The 16,896-nt window shown below is 45.1% G+C and overlaps 1 protein-coding gene across 2 annotated transcripts in view; it reads left to right on the plus strand.

Moving 5' to 3' along the window:
* The window catches only part of VCL (vinculin), a 97,773-nt gene extending 82,094 nt beyond the window's left edge, over positions 1-15,679 (plus strand). Inside the window, exons 15-22 of one of the 2 annotated variants that reach the window (XM_082408759.1) lie at positions 154-262; positions 1,397-1,699; positions 3,309-3,433; positions 4,769-4,954; positions 7,948-8,151; positions 10,158-10,361; positions 10,743-10,847; positions 13,553-15,679. In XM_082408759.1, the coding sequence (XP_082264885.1) occupies positions 154-262; positions 1,397-1,699; positions 3,309-3,433; positions 4,769-4,954; positions 7,948-8,151; positions 10,158-10,361; positions 10,743-10,847; positions 13,553-13,699 (1,383 nt within the window). In that variant the 3' untranslated portion in view covers positions 13,700-15,679. The remainder of the gene's footprint in view (positions 1-153; positions 263-1,396; positions 1,700-3,308; positions 3,434-4,768; positions 4,955-7,947; positions 8,152-10,157; positions 10,362-10,742; positions 10,848-13,552) is intronic. The other variant, XM_082408760.1, reaches the window with a different exon arrangement.
* Positions 15,680-16,896: the final 1,217 nt, after the last annotated feature.

The raw sequence follows: 16,896 nt of genomic DNA on the forward strand, positions 1-16,896 counted from the left end.
GGGAGCTGTTTATGACACCAAAACTAAAGTGCCTGGTCTGAAAAGAGACTTGCCGATTTTTGGCCTTATAGTGCCACCTGTAGGTCAAGAGGGGGAAGCTTTGCTGAAGGTTTATATTTGAGTGGTGTTTAAAGGTTGTTTTGTCATTGCCAGGTCATCTCAGCGGCTCGCATCTTACTTAGGAATCCCGGAAATCAAGCTGCTTATGAACATTTTGAGACCATGAAGAACCAGTGGATCGATAATGTTGAAAAAATGACAGGTAGAGTTGTGTGCAAGATTCTTGCTGTCTGATCCATGAGAAATGAGTTCTGAGAAACTCAAACAGGACCAGTTATGTTACTCAGCCGTAATTGGATAAAGGGACCGTCATGTGCTCGACAGTGTACTTGGCCCTGATTAAGGCCGCTGAGCAGCAGCGGCTTCTCATTCAAGCCTTGCAACTTTGTCCGAAGAGAGACTCTTTGAGTCTCTTTGATTTTAATGTGGCCCGCCCGGTGTGATGTTTATTGTTACAGCTCCTATCTTCTCTGAATAGTGTCTTTTCTCTGTCTGAGCCAGAGTTTGGTTTCAGAGGCTGAGAGGCGGTGTTTGTGGATACAGTAAGTGTCCCTGTCATTTTCAGCAGGTTCACATTTCAAGGAACCACAATAGCTACCATTTAATACAACTTGTCTCAGAGTTTCCTCCAACTTATCAACTACGTAGTTTTTTTTAAAAAAAAGGAGAAACCAACAACTGACAAACCTGTGTCTGTGCGATTGAGGTGGCACCTCTGAATCTTCTTCATTCTCTGTGGAGGGAGGGATGGGAGAGGAAGAGATGAGGAATGTAGGCTCTTCGGCTTCCCTGCAGAACCTGCTGGGACAGGGGTCCATAGCAGCCAGAGATGAAAGTGGAGCTCCTGAGGTGTCTGAAGAGAGGTAACAGAAACAAGAAACAGGCTGTTAGGGTTATTGGAATCCTCTGCGTGGCTCATCTTGGGCACTACAAGCTGCCAATAAGCAACAGATGGCTGGGGAGTGAGACGGGAAGGGAGAAAATACTGTTAACAGATAATGTGGTGCTGATGCGGTGAAGGTTTCAGATGCAATCCTTGTTTCCTCCTGATGTCAAAGCGTTTCTGGTTGTCTGTGGTAGATACAAGAAGGCTGGTGACCACGGTTGGTATAAATGCTGTGAGTCTGTATGGCCTCCTGGGCTACATTCTCACTTTTTTTTTTTTTTTACAATGGTGATCACCTGGAAGCTTTTGATTGTGTAAGAAGGGTTTTGAGCTGAAGGTGAGAATTATGGGTGTTGTACTTTCACATGAGAAATTTGAGTGGACAACAGGGTTTTGGAGTCTCTGTTCTTCTAAAATAGAAACTAAATTCCCTTTCTGTTCTCCGGACAGGGCTGGTGGACGAAGCCATTGACACCAAATCTCTGTTGGATGCTTCCGAAGAAGCAATTAAAAAAGACCTGGACAAGTGTAAAGTCGCCATGGCCAATATTCAGCCTCAGATGCTGGTCGCTGGGGCAACCAGCATTGCTCGTCGGGCCAACCGGATCCTGCTGGTTGCTAAGAGGGAGGTGGAGAACTCTGAGGATCCCAAGTTCCGAGAGGCCGTGAAAGCCGCCTCTGACGAATTGAGCAAAACCATCTCCCCAATGGTGGTGGATGCAAAGGCTGTGGCAGGAAACATTTCTGACCCTGGTAAGCAATGCATGGTGTGGTTCACCTCAGCTCAGAGGTTAATTCAGGAAGCTGACAGGGTGGGGAGAGAAGATGCACCCCACAACCACGACATGCAAAGTCTGGGAGCAAAAACTACAGATACTTAGTTTGAGGATACTATATTAATCTTTTTCTGTTCAAAATATGTTGGACAGAATATTTTCTGCAATATTGGCAGGGTTATTGCAAGTTAGTTTCTCTGGACCGACCTCTCTGTGCTTTTTAAAAAATTTTTTTTTAAATTTGTTCTTGGCTGCGTTGGGTCTTCGTTGCTGTGCGTGGGCTTTCTCTAGTTGCGGTGAGCGGGGGCTACTCTTCATCGCGGTATGTGGGCTTCACATTGCTGTGGCTTCTCTTGTTGTGGAGTATGGGCTCTAGGCACGTGGGCTTCACTAGTTGTGGCTCGCGGGCTCAGTAGTTGTGGCTTGTGGGCTCTAGAGCGCAGGCTCAGTAGTTGTGGCGCACGGGCTTAGTTGCTCCGTGGCGTGTGGGATCTTCCCGGCCCAGGGCTCGAACCCGTGTCCCCTGCATTGGCAGGCGGATTATTAACCACTGCGCCACCAGGGAAGTCCCTCTGTGCTTTCTTAATGTCTGATTAAATAACTCCTGGTCCTGTTTAGTCATTATTTTGGAAATTTCTCGAAAGATGCATAATAACCAGTTTATCAACCATTTAGCTTATGTAACTGGCATACCTTCTGCTTTTCTTAAAATGCTTTTTCTCTGGACAACATTCTTTATTTCTGTCAAATCTGGAAGGCCTAAGTTAACCTGTGGGTCTCCTAGGTGATTATCTTGATCCTACACCAAAGAATTTGGGTTTTCTTTAGCTGAATTTTGATCATTTTTTCATTACTACTAAAGCTGTAACCACTCCTTTTTGTTCGGAAACATCTGAATTCCTTCCTCCTGTGAGCCTCTAGTGTTTCTAGCCTCTTCTATGAGTAGAATCCACTCAGTGTGAGAGAGTGGGAAGGAGGGGCTGCCCTGTTCGTCCCTAGCCCAGGTAAAATCTTTCTGGTTTTCTCAACCCACCATCACTGAGGCCATGCTCAGTTCCCTAATTGGAGTTTCTAATAGTTTGAGTAGATTCCTTAATTCTGGGTGACTGGACACAGTAGCAGCAGCTCATTGTAGGGGTTAATATGCTGAATGCCAAGTGGAGCAAAGGAGTAGGGAGAAAGGTGAGAAGTACTCCAGGGAATGTGTGCCCCACCTGAAACTTGACATCTCCCCTGTTCTGAGTGGGGCAGGCTTATCTCTCGACTGCTTTATCATGAGAGGTGATGAGCACCACCTGAGCCCAAAGTGTTCATGGCCCAGGAATGTGCTGAGTACTTGTTAGCTGTACAGGCAAGAAGGCACCCTGAGCCCTACAGGGATCAGCTTGTTTGTGCCACTTCTGACTCTTTGCAGGCCTCAGGGCATCTGCCTGGCTCTTACCTCCCTTCCCCTTCAGTCACTGCCTGTGCTGCTTACTGGCAGCTTCATATCCAGCTTTTGTTACTGGAAACCAGTTCTTCTCCTGGACAGACAGTGCTCCAGGGCACTGACCTACCCAACTGAAAGTGAGGGCGTCTGTGTTTAGGCCTGCAAAAGAGCTTCCTGGACTCAGGATACCGGATCCTGGGAGCAGTGGCCAAGGTCAGAGAAGCCTTCCAACCTCAGGAGCCTGACTTCCCGCCTCCTCCGCCAGACCTTGAACAGCTCCGAGTAAGTAAATTCAGAGAGTTTGGGAGAATTGAGCAGCAGGGTGTCGGGACTGTAGCAAGAGAGAGGTAGGCTGTTCTGGAGCCTCGGTCACTAGGTAGCTTTGTTTAACTTTTACTTGAAGCTCAGTCAGAGGCACAACTTGACTTTCATTCTTGAATCTGGCGGGGTATTAACCGAGTGCTTATGCATGGAGTGTGCTGGGTATGTGAGGGTCTTTGGTGTTGGCCTGCTCTGGTGGGAAGTGACTGGAGCAGAGGAGCTGGCTGTGGTAAGTGTGGGTGTGATGAGTGATGAGTTAGTGGGGCAAGTTAGTGAGGAGTGGGAAAATAATCTGCACAGTTTGTGGTGAGAATTTGTGTGTTCCCAGTTGACGATGACAAAACTGAGGTGGTTAGACTCTTGTGTACATTCTTCTTTCCTTCATTTGACTTTCTTTAGTAGCAAAAGTAATAAAATTCTTTTAAAAAAAAAAAAGTTAATTTTTCCCTAACTATAATTTAAAATCTTTTGACGCCCCACAAAGTACCATGAGTTTTTTCTTCCATAGGTAGATGGTTTAGGGGGAGGAAAGCTGAGCAATAGCTTGCAGATACAAATCCTAGAATCAGAAATAGTCATTATTTTTAGACATTTTCTCTGACAGTATTGGAAATAGCTTGTCCTTGGGAATAGCTTATCAAGGCAATAATTTGATTTACTGTCCCTGATATACTTTCCTATATTTTATGTCCCAAATTTACTTTTGCATATTTAAGTTTCTAAGTTTGTTGAGGACAAAATTGGGTCACTGTGCCCATAGCTAATGAACAGTGCTTCCCTAGCCTTCAATGCTTCTTTTTTGATTTGACTTGATTCTTTTCAGCCGGGCTATTGGTGGGTGGTAAGGGAGGGCTGTTCTGGGGAATGGATTCTTATGTGATCAATAGAGTCCTGACATTTGGAATCAAGAACTTAGAGGTCATTTGGTCTAGATATTCCTCATTGATAAACGAGGAACGCAAGGCCCAGGGGAGAAGTTGTATGCTTATGCAGCTGCCCGTCAACAGAGTCAGGACCAGAACTTAGATCTCCTTTGAGGATGCTTGGCCCGGTAGTGCTGTGCATGCCTCCCTGGGATATGTCCAAAACAGTAGGTGCTAACTTTTTGTGGAGAAAAAAGGAGGAAAATATGCTTCTGTTGAGATTGAAACAGGTGGTCCTTATGATCAGTGTGGATGGTCTGAAATGGAGCGAATGTGGGTGGCTTTTTTGGGGATGCTTTTTAAAGGAAAGGAAAGAATTCTGGTGGGGAGTAGTTCCTAGAGCCTTACTTACAACCTGGTAATTCTTTCTTAGCTGACAGATGAGCTTGCTCCTCCCAAACCACCTCTGCCTGAGGGTGAGGTCCCTCCTCCCAGGCCCCCACCACCAGAGGAGAAGGATGAAGAGTTCCCTGAGCAGAAAGCTGGGGAGGTGATTAACCAGCCAATGATGATGGCTGCCAGGCAGCTCCATGATGAAGCTCGCAAATGGTCCAGCAAGGTAAGTAACGAAGCTCTTCTTGTTGAGAAAGGATGAAGAACCATGCACACAGCCCAGGAAGTCTATTTGGAAAATCACCCTCTCTCTGCTTTGGTTCCTGTTATTGCCAATAGCACAATCCTCTTCTTTCTTGTGGTTTAGTGAGATGTTTCTGGTACTTGATGGTTTCTCCTTCTAGCAGCTAAAGTGAGAGCTAGGATACCTGTAGTTAGAGATGAAAGTTCTTTTCCTTCTGTCCTCTAGAGTGTCAGCTGCCCTGATACTGGACATTTGGTCTTTTAGAAATTGCTCTTCTTTCTTGGGGTCACTGAATGTTTTTAGATGTTCTCGTGCTAATTATCCACACTACAAACATGGCACAGTCTTCTGTAGGCTCTGCTATAGCTACATGAAATATTTGCATTTTCCTTCTCTTTTCTCACAGAAGCAGGTAGATTGGTGTCTTAGAAGCCATGTGCTTTGTCCCTTTCTCAGAATCATCTTACCCCTCAACTCAAGACAGCTCCAGGCTAACTCCTACTAAACAATCTGGAAGTGTAAATATTAACATGGTTGGTGAAAATTTGGATGCTGCAGCAATCTTGTCTCGTGAGTGATGAAAAGTGAGTGGTAGCTTTTCTAGACAAGAGCTAAATATTATTGTTAACCCTGCAGTGGAAGGTGGTTCTAAGTCAGTTCTAAACTGTTTCTACCATGAACCTACATCTTTATTCCCAACATCTATTGGCCTGTGTTCATTTCACACCTTCAGCCACCTCAAGCTCTTGTAGTGAATGTAGTTCCCCAGGGACCTCCTGCACATGAAGCTGATCTTGGGTTTTTTCAGGCTGGGAATTTGACCTTGGTTTTTTAACTCTGTATTTTTCTGAACTGTTTGTTGTGAGCCCACGTTCCAAGAAGGAATGGTGACCTTGCTGGTGTTGGACCTGACCCGTGGAATCACGTATAATCATATCTCTCCAGCTGGGGCACGCACACCCCTGGGACCATTAGCAGAGTCCCAGTACACATGGGGAGTGGGGTGGGGGTGACAGTGAAGGTTGGTTTTACTCAAAGATTTTAAAGAAAATTTTTATTTATTTGTTCGTTTGTTTGGCCGTGCCACACAGCTTGTGGGATTTTAGTTCCCTGACCAGGGATTGCACCTGGGCACCCGGCATTGAAAGTGCCGAGTCCTAACCACTGGACCGCCAGGGAGTTCCCTAAGGAAAATTTAAATTTCTTTATAAACCCAGATACACTCTAAATTATGGATGTTAAAGATTTGAAATGTTTTGTACTTTTATTTTTACTTCTTACACTCTTTTCTTTTATATTGATATCTTGCCCACGTTTTAAATAAATGTACTTTTGAACTTAAAAAAAAAAACAATGCAGATACATTGTGCAGTGGAACACAAAATATACATGAATTTAAAGACAAACAAAACTTAAGGGGCAGACAGCACTGGCCTACATGTTTATCCCACTCTGCCATTTGTCGCCAAAAATCCTTAGGTCTGACTGTCTCTGGAGGTTTGGAGCATCTGTGGATGGCTGACTTTGAGCTGTGTGAAGTCAGGAGCTACTTGAACCATGTGTGTTTAGGGAGGACGGGTGGTGGTATGTGTTTGTGTATCTGTCGGTCGGCTTTGTACTTTGGGACTCTGAACCCCAGCAGAAGTGGGCTGGCCTCTCCTCTAAGGAATGGGGGTGAGTTGAGTCCTGGTTGAGACAGTTTAGGTGAAAGGATTTAGAAGGTACCCAAACCCCTTGTTGGCCCTGAATCCTCCAACTTAATAGTCAGCTTTTGGAGGCAGGCTTCCTGTGCGGATTAAGACTTTCAGGAGTTGTAGCAACCTCAAATAAAATTCCACACAAACTCTTACTTCCTCTTGGTTAGAGATGTTTGATATAAAGAACCTGTGCATATAAGTGGTTTGGCTTCATTGGGGCAATTCCTTTCATTCTCTTTCCCCCTTAGCCTATTTTCAGCATCTGATCTCTCTGCTTCCTTCCTGGCCTTTCAGAATGCCCATGCCTGGTATTAAATTAATTCTCTCCCCCATCACGGGTCCTGTTTTCTCATGGGCACCAGTTTTGAGCTCCTTTGAACTCAGCTTTGGTCAGTTGACAAGTCCATGTGTTATCTGTGAAATATCAATAAATTGAGTTTGTGGTAAGTGCAACTGGAGAGATTCAGGGTGTACCCGAAGAACAGCTTTCTTCGTCGGCTAGTTATGGATGCAATGTGAAATTGTGAAGTGTTGTCTCTGTAGACCTTAGATAGGGAGCGCTGCTCTGAAGTGTGGGTTTTCCCAAAGGTGGTTGCTGGATGAGATGTCTTCTTGAGGCTCCTTCTAGCTGGGTGATTGTAGGGTATTTGATAAGTCCTCTTCACTCACCATTGTGTTTTTCTTGCCTCTTTCCTCGTTTGATATCTGTTGCCTCAAATTTATCATTTTCAATTCTGGAAGTTTTAACCCCTGAAGGAAGTAATCTGTGTCTGGCAGCTGCAGAGCTGACCCAAGACACTTTCTGTTTCCTGGAAGCTGTAGAACAGTGTTCATATGAGCCAGCAGTTGTTCACATTGTTCTGTTCAAAGCAACTTGTGTGGTTCCATTTACTTTTTCCCTCTGGATTCCTTTTAAAGTTAATAAGCTACTATTGTTTGGTCGTTTGGCTTCTCAAAAATGTTCTGACCTGAGAATCACTCTTTGGTAGTAAGTGTATACAAAAGGAATGCCACTTTCTTTCTTTGTATAAATATTTCTCTGGAAACCGTTTGCTACTGGCGTAAGCCTCTTTCCTTTACTGTGAACAGGCCGGTGCCGGAGGCTGAGAATTCCCCCTTCTGTGGAGCTCGGTTCATCTGACTCCTGGAGAGTCTCCATTTTCTTTCCCATCCTAGGCAAGCTTTGGTTACTAAACCAGCTGAAGCTCAGTTGCCCAAGCCCTATACTGCTCTTACTAACACTGTCCCTGTTTCTCACCCTTCCTGCCATCGACCAAGCCGGGTAACCCAGCCGCTGAGGTGGGTGTAAGTGCTGTAGCTGAGGCAGATGCGGCTGCTGCTGTTGGGTCCCCTGTCCCCCCTGACATGGAAGACGATTACGAACCTGAGCTGCTGCTAGTGCCATCCAGTCAGCCGGTCAACCAGCCCATTCTGGCAGCGGCTCAGTCATTGCATCGGGAAGCTACCAAGTGGTCTAGTAAGGTACTGATTAGCGCCCCCAGCTGGGGCTGCTCCATATGCATCTGGCCATGTGCAGCCTTGACACATTGCATCACTCATGATCTGTGCGGGTCCTGTGAGTCTGAGCCGGGCGGGCATCTGTCTGTCTGCACCTTGTTGTTAGGACTGGCTTCACAAGTTTGATAGGTCTGCTAATGCCAGATTAACTGGATTGCATTTATGTTTGGGGGTTAGAGAGATGGGGTCACTTTTTGAAAGGATTCCTTTTCTTACTGACCTTTTGGCCAATATTGGAACCTTAAACCCCTTGGGAAGCCGTGGACGCCTCTCTCAGTGACTTTCAGGTCAGGAATCATTGTAGACCATTAAGAGGTCATCTGGCCTGATCACTGGACTTTGCCTGTCCCCCACCCATCCCCGCTCCCCGCTGACCTCTCACGGATGGCTCAGGCAGAGTTGATCAGCGTGAGGAGGGTTTCTGGGGAGGTCTGCTTGCTGTCCTGCACTCGGCTGTGGGGCAGATGCTGGCCTTCATGGGAGCCCACGGGGAAGGGGGCTTCACTGACTGGCTTGTTCAGGGGTTTCAGTGGGAGAGGGGGTGTGAGTAGGGAACAGATAGCGCTCAAGTCTGCAGGACAGGAACCAACGGAGCTTTGGCCTTAGGGAGTGGGGGATGGGAGCAATCACTTTTTTCCCTTTGAAGGTGGCATGTTGCAAGAAGAAAGGGTTTGAAGAGTGATGGGTAATAACTAACTAACCCTGGCACTACACTGTCCTCTAACCAAGGTCATGAAATCCTGGAATGATCCCAGGTCTGCACTGGAAGAGGTGGGCCCAGCCAGCCTTGTCTAACATACCCCTATTCTCATGAGTTCTTCCCATGCCTGTGTTCTCTCTGGCCCCAATTACTGCCCGGGATGTTACACACCCTCCAGCGTAAATGATCAGCCACTTATGGTACCTGTGGAGGTTTCTCACAGAGCACCCTGCAGTGGCATGGTTTGTGTATGTCTCACTGCATTGTCTAGAAATTGAAAAGCATGAGGGGAAAAATGCGTAGGGCCTGGCCTTTTAGGTAGTTTTGAACAATGCATTTATTATTTTTGGTTGTTATCAGCCAAAATATCAGCCTTTTGAAGGCATAAAGTAAATTACTTGTACATTTCCTTATTATGACCCATGAGGGTTTTAATGAACCAAAATGCCCAGTGTAAGATAAACTGCTGTTAGTTGGAGTGAGGGTTGCATTTACGGCTTGACTCACGATTTTTATTTTCCCAACGCCTCCCCCAGCATCCTCTTAACTGTGAAAGTTTCTTTAATTGAAGCCACTTAGCTGAGAGGACTGAAGAATTGATTCTTGGCCTTTTTAAATGTGAAAAATTAAAATAACATGTTCCTTTAGGCTGAGAGTACAGACAAGAGGCAGTAGAGGGAGGGCAGGAGCAGACTAAGTCAGAAAAAAATTTTTTTTCACCAAGGCTAATAGTTACTTGGTTTAAATTCTAGTTCAGCAGCGACAATCATTGGCTGCTGTTTGTAACAAGGGTAAGGATAAAGAGAATGATTTCAGCATCTAGAAAGGCTCATCTGTATTTTTCCCTTCAGGCCAGCTGTACTGCTTTCCCCCCACAGAAAGGAAAATGCCTGTTTAACCAACTTCTTGGGCCCATCCCCAATTTATTGACATGATTAACCTGGAAATGCTGAAATGCTTGTTTAGTGCTATGCCTGGGGCTCACATGTTGCCCTTTCAGATTAATATCCAAGTCTTTTTTGGTCCGGTGATCTCTCCCTCTCTCTCTCTCACTCTCACTGAGTGCTGGGGAGAGTACCCTGGCTCACTCTTCTCTTTATTTCTCCTGTGCTATCCATATCACTCAAGAATAGTCTGTATATCTTCTTCTCACCCTTCCAGAGGGCTGCTAGAGCAGCAGGCTCCCTCCTCTCTTCTCTGTGCTTCTACTTCCTTCCCTAACTTGGCCAGAGTATGGGCTGAGCTCACACTGTATCTTGCTTCTCTCTAGGGCAATGACATCATTGCAGCAGCCAAGCGCATGGCTCTGCTGATGGCTGAGATGTCTCGGCTGGTCAGAGGGGGCAGCGGTACCAAGCGGGCACTGATTCAGTGTGCCAAGGACATAGCCAAGGCCTCAGATGAGGTGACTCGGTTGGCCAAGGAGGTTGCCAAGCAGTGCACAGATAAGCGGATTAGAACCAACCTCTTACAGGTACTCAGGAAAAGTGTGTGTGTGTGTGGGGGGGGGGCAGGGGGTAGGGTGCAAAGCAGGAGAGAGAAAACTGGGTGAGCAAGGAGGAGGAGGTATTTCAGAATGGGAAGAAATAGCAGAAAGGAGAAATACACATGTGTATTTGGGAAAGAGAGATACAGGCAAGTTTATTTCTGAATCAAATGAAAGAATTTTAATGCTTCCATGTCTGGACAGAAGGACTATACTGATCCTAGGGGGAAAACAATTGGAATCCTGCTGCTGATTTACTGAATGCTTTCTGCATGCCAGCCACTGAGAATACAGAGGTGAATTAAGGCTGGTCCTCAGGGAGCTTGTGGACAAGAAAAACAAACATACTAAATTAAATTTTATTTTTAGGTATGCGAGCGAATCCCAACCATAAGCACCCAGCTCAAAATCCTGTCCACGGTGAAGGCCACCATGCTGGGCCGGACCAACATAAGCGACGAGGAGTCTGAGCAGGTATGTGCTTCTGACTTCTTGCCAGCAGCTTCTATGCCACTTGATAGCAATTTAATTCAGCCTTGAGGAAATGTTACCTGTGAAATGGGTATTCAGTATGTAGGATGGAGTCTTCAGTTCTCTTAGAAGGGCATCTGTGTTGGAGAGATGCATCAGAAATTTGGAAAGGGAAGTAAAAAGCTCTTGTGCAACTCTTGTCATTTTACAGTTGAGAAATTGAGGCCTTGGGAGGTTAGGGAGGTTAAGTGAATCAGCAGCAGTTAGGACTCTACTCGGTTCTTTTCCTCCCTGGAATAGGTTTGGCTCTGTCGAGGCCTCCAGTGCCTGTTCAGTCCTGCTCACTCTATCCTTCTGGCTGGTGAATTTCTGTTTCCTTGTTCTCTGGGTGATAAGTACCTCAGGGAGGATGAATAATGTAGGCTTTTCAGGGGCATGAGGTGGTTAGGCCTGTGCTGAGGCTGAAATGACATCTCAAACGAGGTGCTTCTCTTTTGGTTTCTTTGACAGAGAATGAAATAAAGATGGTGGGAGTGTTTGCTTAAGTGTTTTTTTTTTTAAAGATAATTTCACAGGTTGGGTCAGATTTCCCTTTATTTTTTTTAGTCTTATTTTTAAAAAAAATTTTATTTATATATTTATTTTTGGCTGTGTTGGGTCCCCGTTGCTGCACGCAAGCTTTGTTGCTGCACGTGAGCTAGTTTCTCTAGTTGCCGCGAGCGGGGGCCACTCTTCATTGCGGTGCGCTGGCCTCCCATTGCGGTGGCCTCTCCTGTGGAGGAGCACGGGCTCTAGGTGCGTGGGCCCCAGCAGCTGCGGCACGTGGGCTCTAGAGCGCAGGCTCAGTAGCCGTGGCGCACGGGCCCTGCTGCTCCGCGGCATGTGGGATCCTCCAGGACCAGGGCTCGAACCCGTGTCCCCTGCATAGGCAGGCGGACTCCCAACCACTGCGCCACCAGGGAAGTCCTTAAGTGTTTCTTGTATGTATCTCGGCAGTCACAGTTTTTTCTCTTCCCTGCCTCCTGGAAACGTGGCTCAGGTCTTCTCAGAAAGCCCTCATTTGAGCACCTCTTCCTCTCCTTATTTCCTCTCTAGTAGGCTCTGCTATGAGCCAGACTTACAATTTCTTCTTATGGAAGGTAGCACATCTTTTGTTGAACTGCTCAGACAAGGTTCATCATGCAATGGGATATGTATGTGGCACTGTATTACATACTATGTAGGGGAGTTAACGAAATAGACACAATCCCTCTCCTTGTCCGGGCCAGGAGACAGAGGTTAGGAGCACTTTAGAGGAACAAGGCTACTTCTCTTGGTGTCAGTAGTGCTACCTTAACTACCATGTTTTAATTCAACAGCTCTCACCATAACCCTCTCTTCTCCCAAACCATGGGAACTGGATTTTAACCTTTAACTTCCACGTATTCTAGGCAGGGTTTGGGCACTAGGCTATTTCCTGTTGTGTGATCTCTCCTGCCCCAAGAAAAGGAAATAGAAAAAACAGGGAAGAAAGGGTAAGACTCAGAGTTTCCGACCTTATCAGTTAATCAATTAGCCAACAAAAATGTATCTTGGGAGTATCTACTATGTTCCATTAAATATTCCAGTTAAAAAAAAGGAAGAAACTGACAGTGTGGTAGAATGGAAGAAACACAGGATTGCAAGTCAGAAGTTTTGAGGCTCACCCTGACTGTTGTGTGAGTTGGGCTGGCAAGTCCCCGAATCACGCTGGGCCTCAGCCTCTTTGTTGACCAAGCAAAAAGATTAACTGACTGGGAATTCTAGTCCATAGTTATGCCTCTCAGAGCCCATGAACCCTCTGAAATTGCACGTACAAATTTTGTGCACGTGAGCAATTTTTTCTGGGGAGAATCCACAGCCTTCATTAAACCCTCAAAGGGTCTGTAGCTCAAAAATATTTAAGAATTAAAAAAAAAAAAGAATTACTGAGTTAATGGATTGATAAGTTAGTTACTAGTGTGATCTTAGTCCTGTATTTTGTATGTTTACAAGATTTACTTATTTAGATTTTCATGGATTTATAAGGTGGTTGGTTCACTTGGTTATTTTTCATGTGTTAATTAAATGTTTATGAAATACTTCATGTGACAGGCACTGACGTAACACTAGGGTACAGCAGAGAACAAAACTGACAAAAATTGCTGCCCTCATGGAACTTAAATTTTAGATAAAATTAGATAAAACATAGATAAACAACCTAGGTAAAACATATAGTACATCAATTAGTGATGGTAAGTTCTGTAGAGAAAAGTGAAGAAAGAATTGGAGGATGAGGCATGCTGGGAGTTGGGAAGGTAGTTTTGTGATTTAAAATAAGGTGAGCAGGAAAAGCCTCAGCAAGGTGACAACTGGGCAAAGATCTGAAGGAGGTGAGAGGTGAGCCATGGGATACCTGGGGGAAGAGCATTCTAGGTAGAGGGGACTGCAAGAGCCCTAGGTAGGGGCTTGTTTGAACACCAGGAAAGGAGTATACACTAGAAGCCATCTGAGGGTACAGTATACAATCAGTGATGGTCCAGTTTTGGTTCTTTTTGGTGATCCAGCTATAAACCACCAGTGATGTGACAAATAGAAGGGATGCCAGGTACAGGTAGGGTAAACTGCGTTCCATTCCTGGCTTAAGCCTGTTTCAGAGGCTGGGCTCCATCAGGGACTGTGAGTAATGGAGAGCTCCTCTTTCCTTACAGGCCACAGAGATGCTGGTTCACAACGCCCAGAACCTCATGCAGTCTGTGAAGGAGACTGTTCGAGAAGCAGAAGCAGCTTCAATCAAAATTCGAACAGATGCTGGATTTACACTGCGCTGGGTTAGAAAGACTCCCTGGTACCAGTAGACACCTGGTTGAACCTGGCTAACACAGAAGCCCCTGCTGAACAGAATGAAAATGATCGGAGTCCCAGGAGCCACCCAAGATTACTGGGGGGTTGAAAGCCACATCTTGGCCTGACATAACAGAAAGGAATGGGGCCTCTTCACATTAGAAAACATTTATACTCTTGTCATGGACACTTTGAAATGTGTCTCCGTATAAAGCCTGTATTCTTGAACACGGCTTTACTTGTGCACACTCTGTCCCAATAGGCAGACGGGGTTTCTAGCCCATGGACTTCACATAAGCTCAGAATCCAAGAGTGAACACTAGCCAGACATCCTGTTCTGCCCTTGTTCCCTAAAGGACAGTTCCCTTTCTGCCCCTGTCCCCCATTCTTTCCACCAGGCTCCCAAGACCCAGGGCCCAGGCAAGTCAGTTAAGGAAATCACTGTGCCTCCAAAATTTTTTTGGGCTTTCCATGTTGCTGCTGACCCTGCCTGCCTTCCCTGGCTGTGCTACCTTGGTCCTTTTCAGGAGTGAGCTTCGCTGTTGCAGGGGAAGGTGGCCTCTGGGGAGCCCCAGCATGTGGGGCCTGGATTCACTTCCTGCCCTTCCCCAATTTAATCCTTCTAGTTTCCCACAGTACAAAACCAAATTTCACTTTGTCAGGAGGAAATCACCAAATCACGTGATTCTGTCTTTACCTCGCTCCAGAGCAATGTCTGTGCTAGGGAAACTTTCCGTCCCATATCCTGCCTCGGCCTGCCAAGGTAGCCATCCCAAGAACACACTGTGTGTCCTGGTGCTCTCTGCCACTGGAGAGGCAGAGTGGCCGGGGCGTGGCCCTGCTCATCCTCCCAGCAGGGCCACTCCCAGGCACTCCACGCTTTGTCACTGCCTGCAGAGATCTATGCTGAGGCCTTATCATTCATTCTTAGCTCTTATTGTTCTTTCTGAGCTGAAATGCTGCATTTAATTTTTAACCAAATCATGTCTCCTGTCCTGGCTTTTGTATTCTTCCCACACCCTTCCTAAGCAAGGTTTTGAAGATATATGTTTGTTCTATAATTTTGAAAGATCGTTTTTATCCTTTTGAAATTCAGTCCTAAGAATTGGTGCTTGTCCCCAGGAGTGTCTAATGGAAAGGCAGTCCTGTCTGAAGGACACTTCCTACCTAAGGGAGGCGGTACTTGCAGACTGGAATTCTGGCACTGCTGGGGATGAATCGATGGGAAATAGTCCTCAGTGATTCCTACCTCCCTCAGCCAACAACAGCCAAGCCCCTTGCATCCTACCCTCCCTCCTAAGTACAGTTGTTAAGAGAGTAATGGGTATAATATTTAATTATCACCATAGTAAGTTTCCTATTAGCAAAGTGAGAGAAGGCAATTTTTCCTTTCTTGTACTTATCACTGCTGTCTAAGCATTCCCCAGCACATGAAACTATATTTCTTCCCAAAGCCAGAACTGGATGAGTAAAGGAGTAAGAACCCTTGCCTGAATGTCCTCCCCACCTCCAGTGTGTGTTAGACCCTAACATCAAATGTGTAAAACTTGTCTTAAGTTGGTACTGTACACTCAGGCTTCCTCTGTTTCCTTTTAACTGATGATTATTTTCAAGGCCCTCAGCATCCTTGTATAGTTGCTTACCTGATATAAATGCAATATTAATGCCTTTAAAGTATGAATCTATGCCAAAGATCACCTTTTGTTTTACTAAAGACTACTTAGAGGAAATAAGAAAAATCATGTTTGCTCTCCAAGTTCCTCCAGTGTTTTGAGACACTGGTTTACACTTTATACCAATGTGCTTTTCTCTAATATCAGTGCTCAAGACACAGTGAAGCAAATTAAAAAAAAAAAAAAAAAAAAATCCCTGAATGCTGATTAGACATCACCACTAAAAAACTACATTTATAAGCTAGGATTTGTTATATGCAAATATTTTCTGCCTCTTCTGTTTAAAACAATAAAGTGCATTTATATAAATAATGCTTTAAATGATGGGTGTTATTTCAGCAAGAGCTTTTAGATCGGGTTTCTCCTTTGTTTTGAAGCATAGCCAGTGAAGCTAATCCTCAAAATGTGGGAACTAAAGATTTTTATTTAATCCAAATATTGTACTGGAAGAAGTAGAAACCAGCGGTAATATATTTACTTAACAAGATCTTTGTAATAAAGGACAACATTGGGGATTATAAACTAGAAGGAGCAGAAGTGACAAAAGGTTAGCAGTAAGAGGAAAGCAGCCAGATGATATAGATCATCCCCTGGTTGAAGCAGTCCATCTTAGAAGATTCTGGCTGTATGTGGAGGCCATCACTATCCCCTAAGCTAAAGCTATTACATGTGCAGGAATATTGCAGGTCTATAGTTAATATTCTAAAGCCCAATACAGAACAACAGGGTTGTCAGGGATCCACCAGAGTTATGAGGCAGAGCTAGCTTTTGGGCACATATTCCTCTTCTTGCTTGAGGAAGCTCTAAGAGTAGGAACAGGTTCTTGAAGCAGAGCTGGGACATCAGTATTTTTGCCTTATTTTCCAGATCTGAAAGTGGTAAATATCACTAAAGGGGGATAGTACTGACTACATTTATCACTGCTTTAACTTAGAAAAGTTGCTGACTAGGGAGGCAGATTCCAGCTGTCTGAGTTAAAGGGAACTGTCCAGAGGTACTGAATTAGCTCAGCAATATCTGAAAACAGTATTCATGGTCTCATTTTTTCTATTCACCATATGTTCACTGGTGCTGCCTTCCTGCTGCATTATAGTTTTTCTCAAGTCAGATGACTCTAAGGACACCAGGACCAGTATTTTCCAAGGTTCTTCTATAGCAGCACTTAAGGAATGAACCCATCACATGAACTCCCTTTGAATAAAATGATGGTGACTCCTTTATGCAGAAAATGAGCTTTTGGGTTATACTCCTTTAAGAATTTAGAAAATGAGGCTATTCTGGAATTATCTGGAATTGTGTGCTTGAAAAATATTTCAATACTACTAAGAATTCATGGATCTTTGTTGTTAGTAGGTGGTGGTAGGGAGAGTAGCTTTGATCACTTATTGTTCAGTCTGTGGCTAAAAGGGTGATGGTTAGAGAAAGTATATAAGGCTGAGGTCAAGAGAGGAGCACTTGGAAGTGCTCTGCAGCAACCCTCACACCTTGTGTGATGATGCAGAGTAAAATGTGACCATGTTCAGCCTGCCCTAACACTG

Source organism: Balaenoptera borealis, assembly GCF_965194805.1.
Source record: "Balaenoptera borealis genome assembly, chromosome: 10".
Taxonomy (NCBI): domain Eukaryota; kingdom Metazoa; phylum Chordata; class Mammalia; order Artiodactyla; family Balaenopteridae; genus Balaenoptera; species Balaenoptera borealis.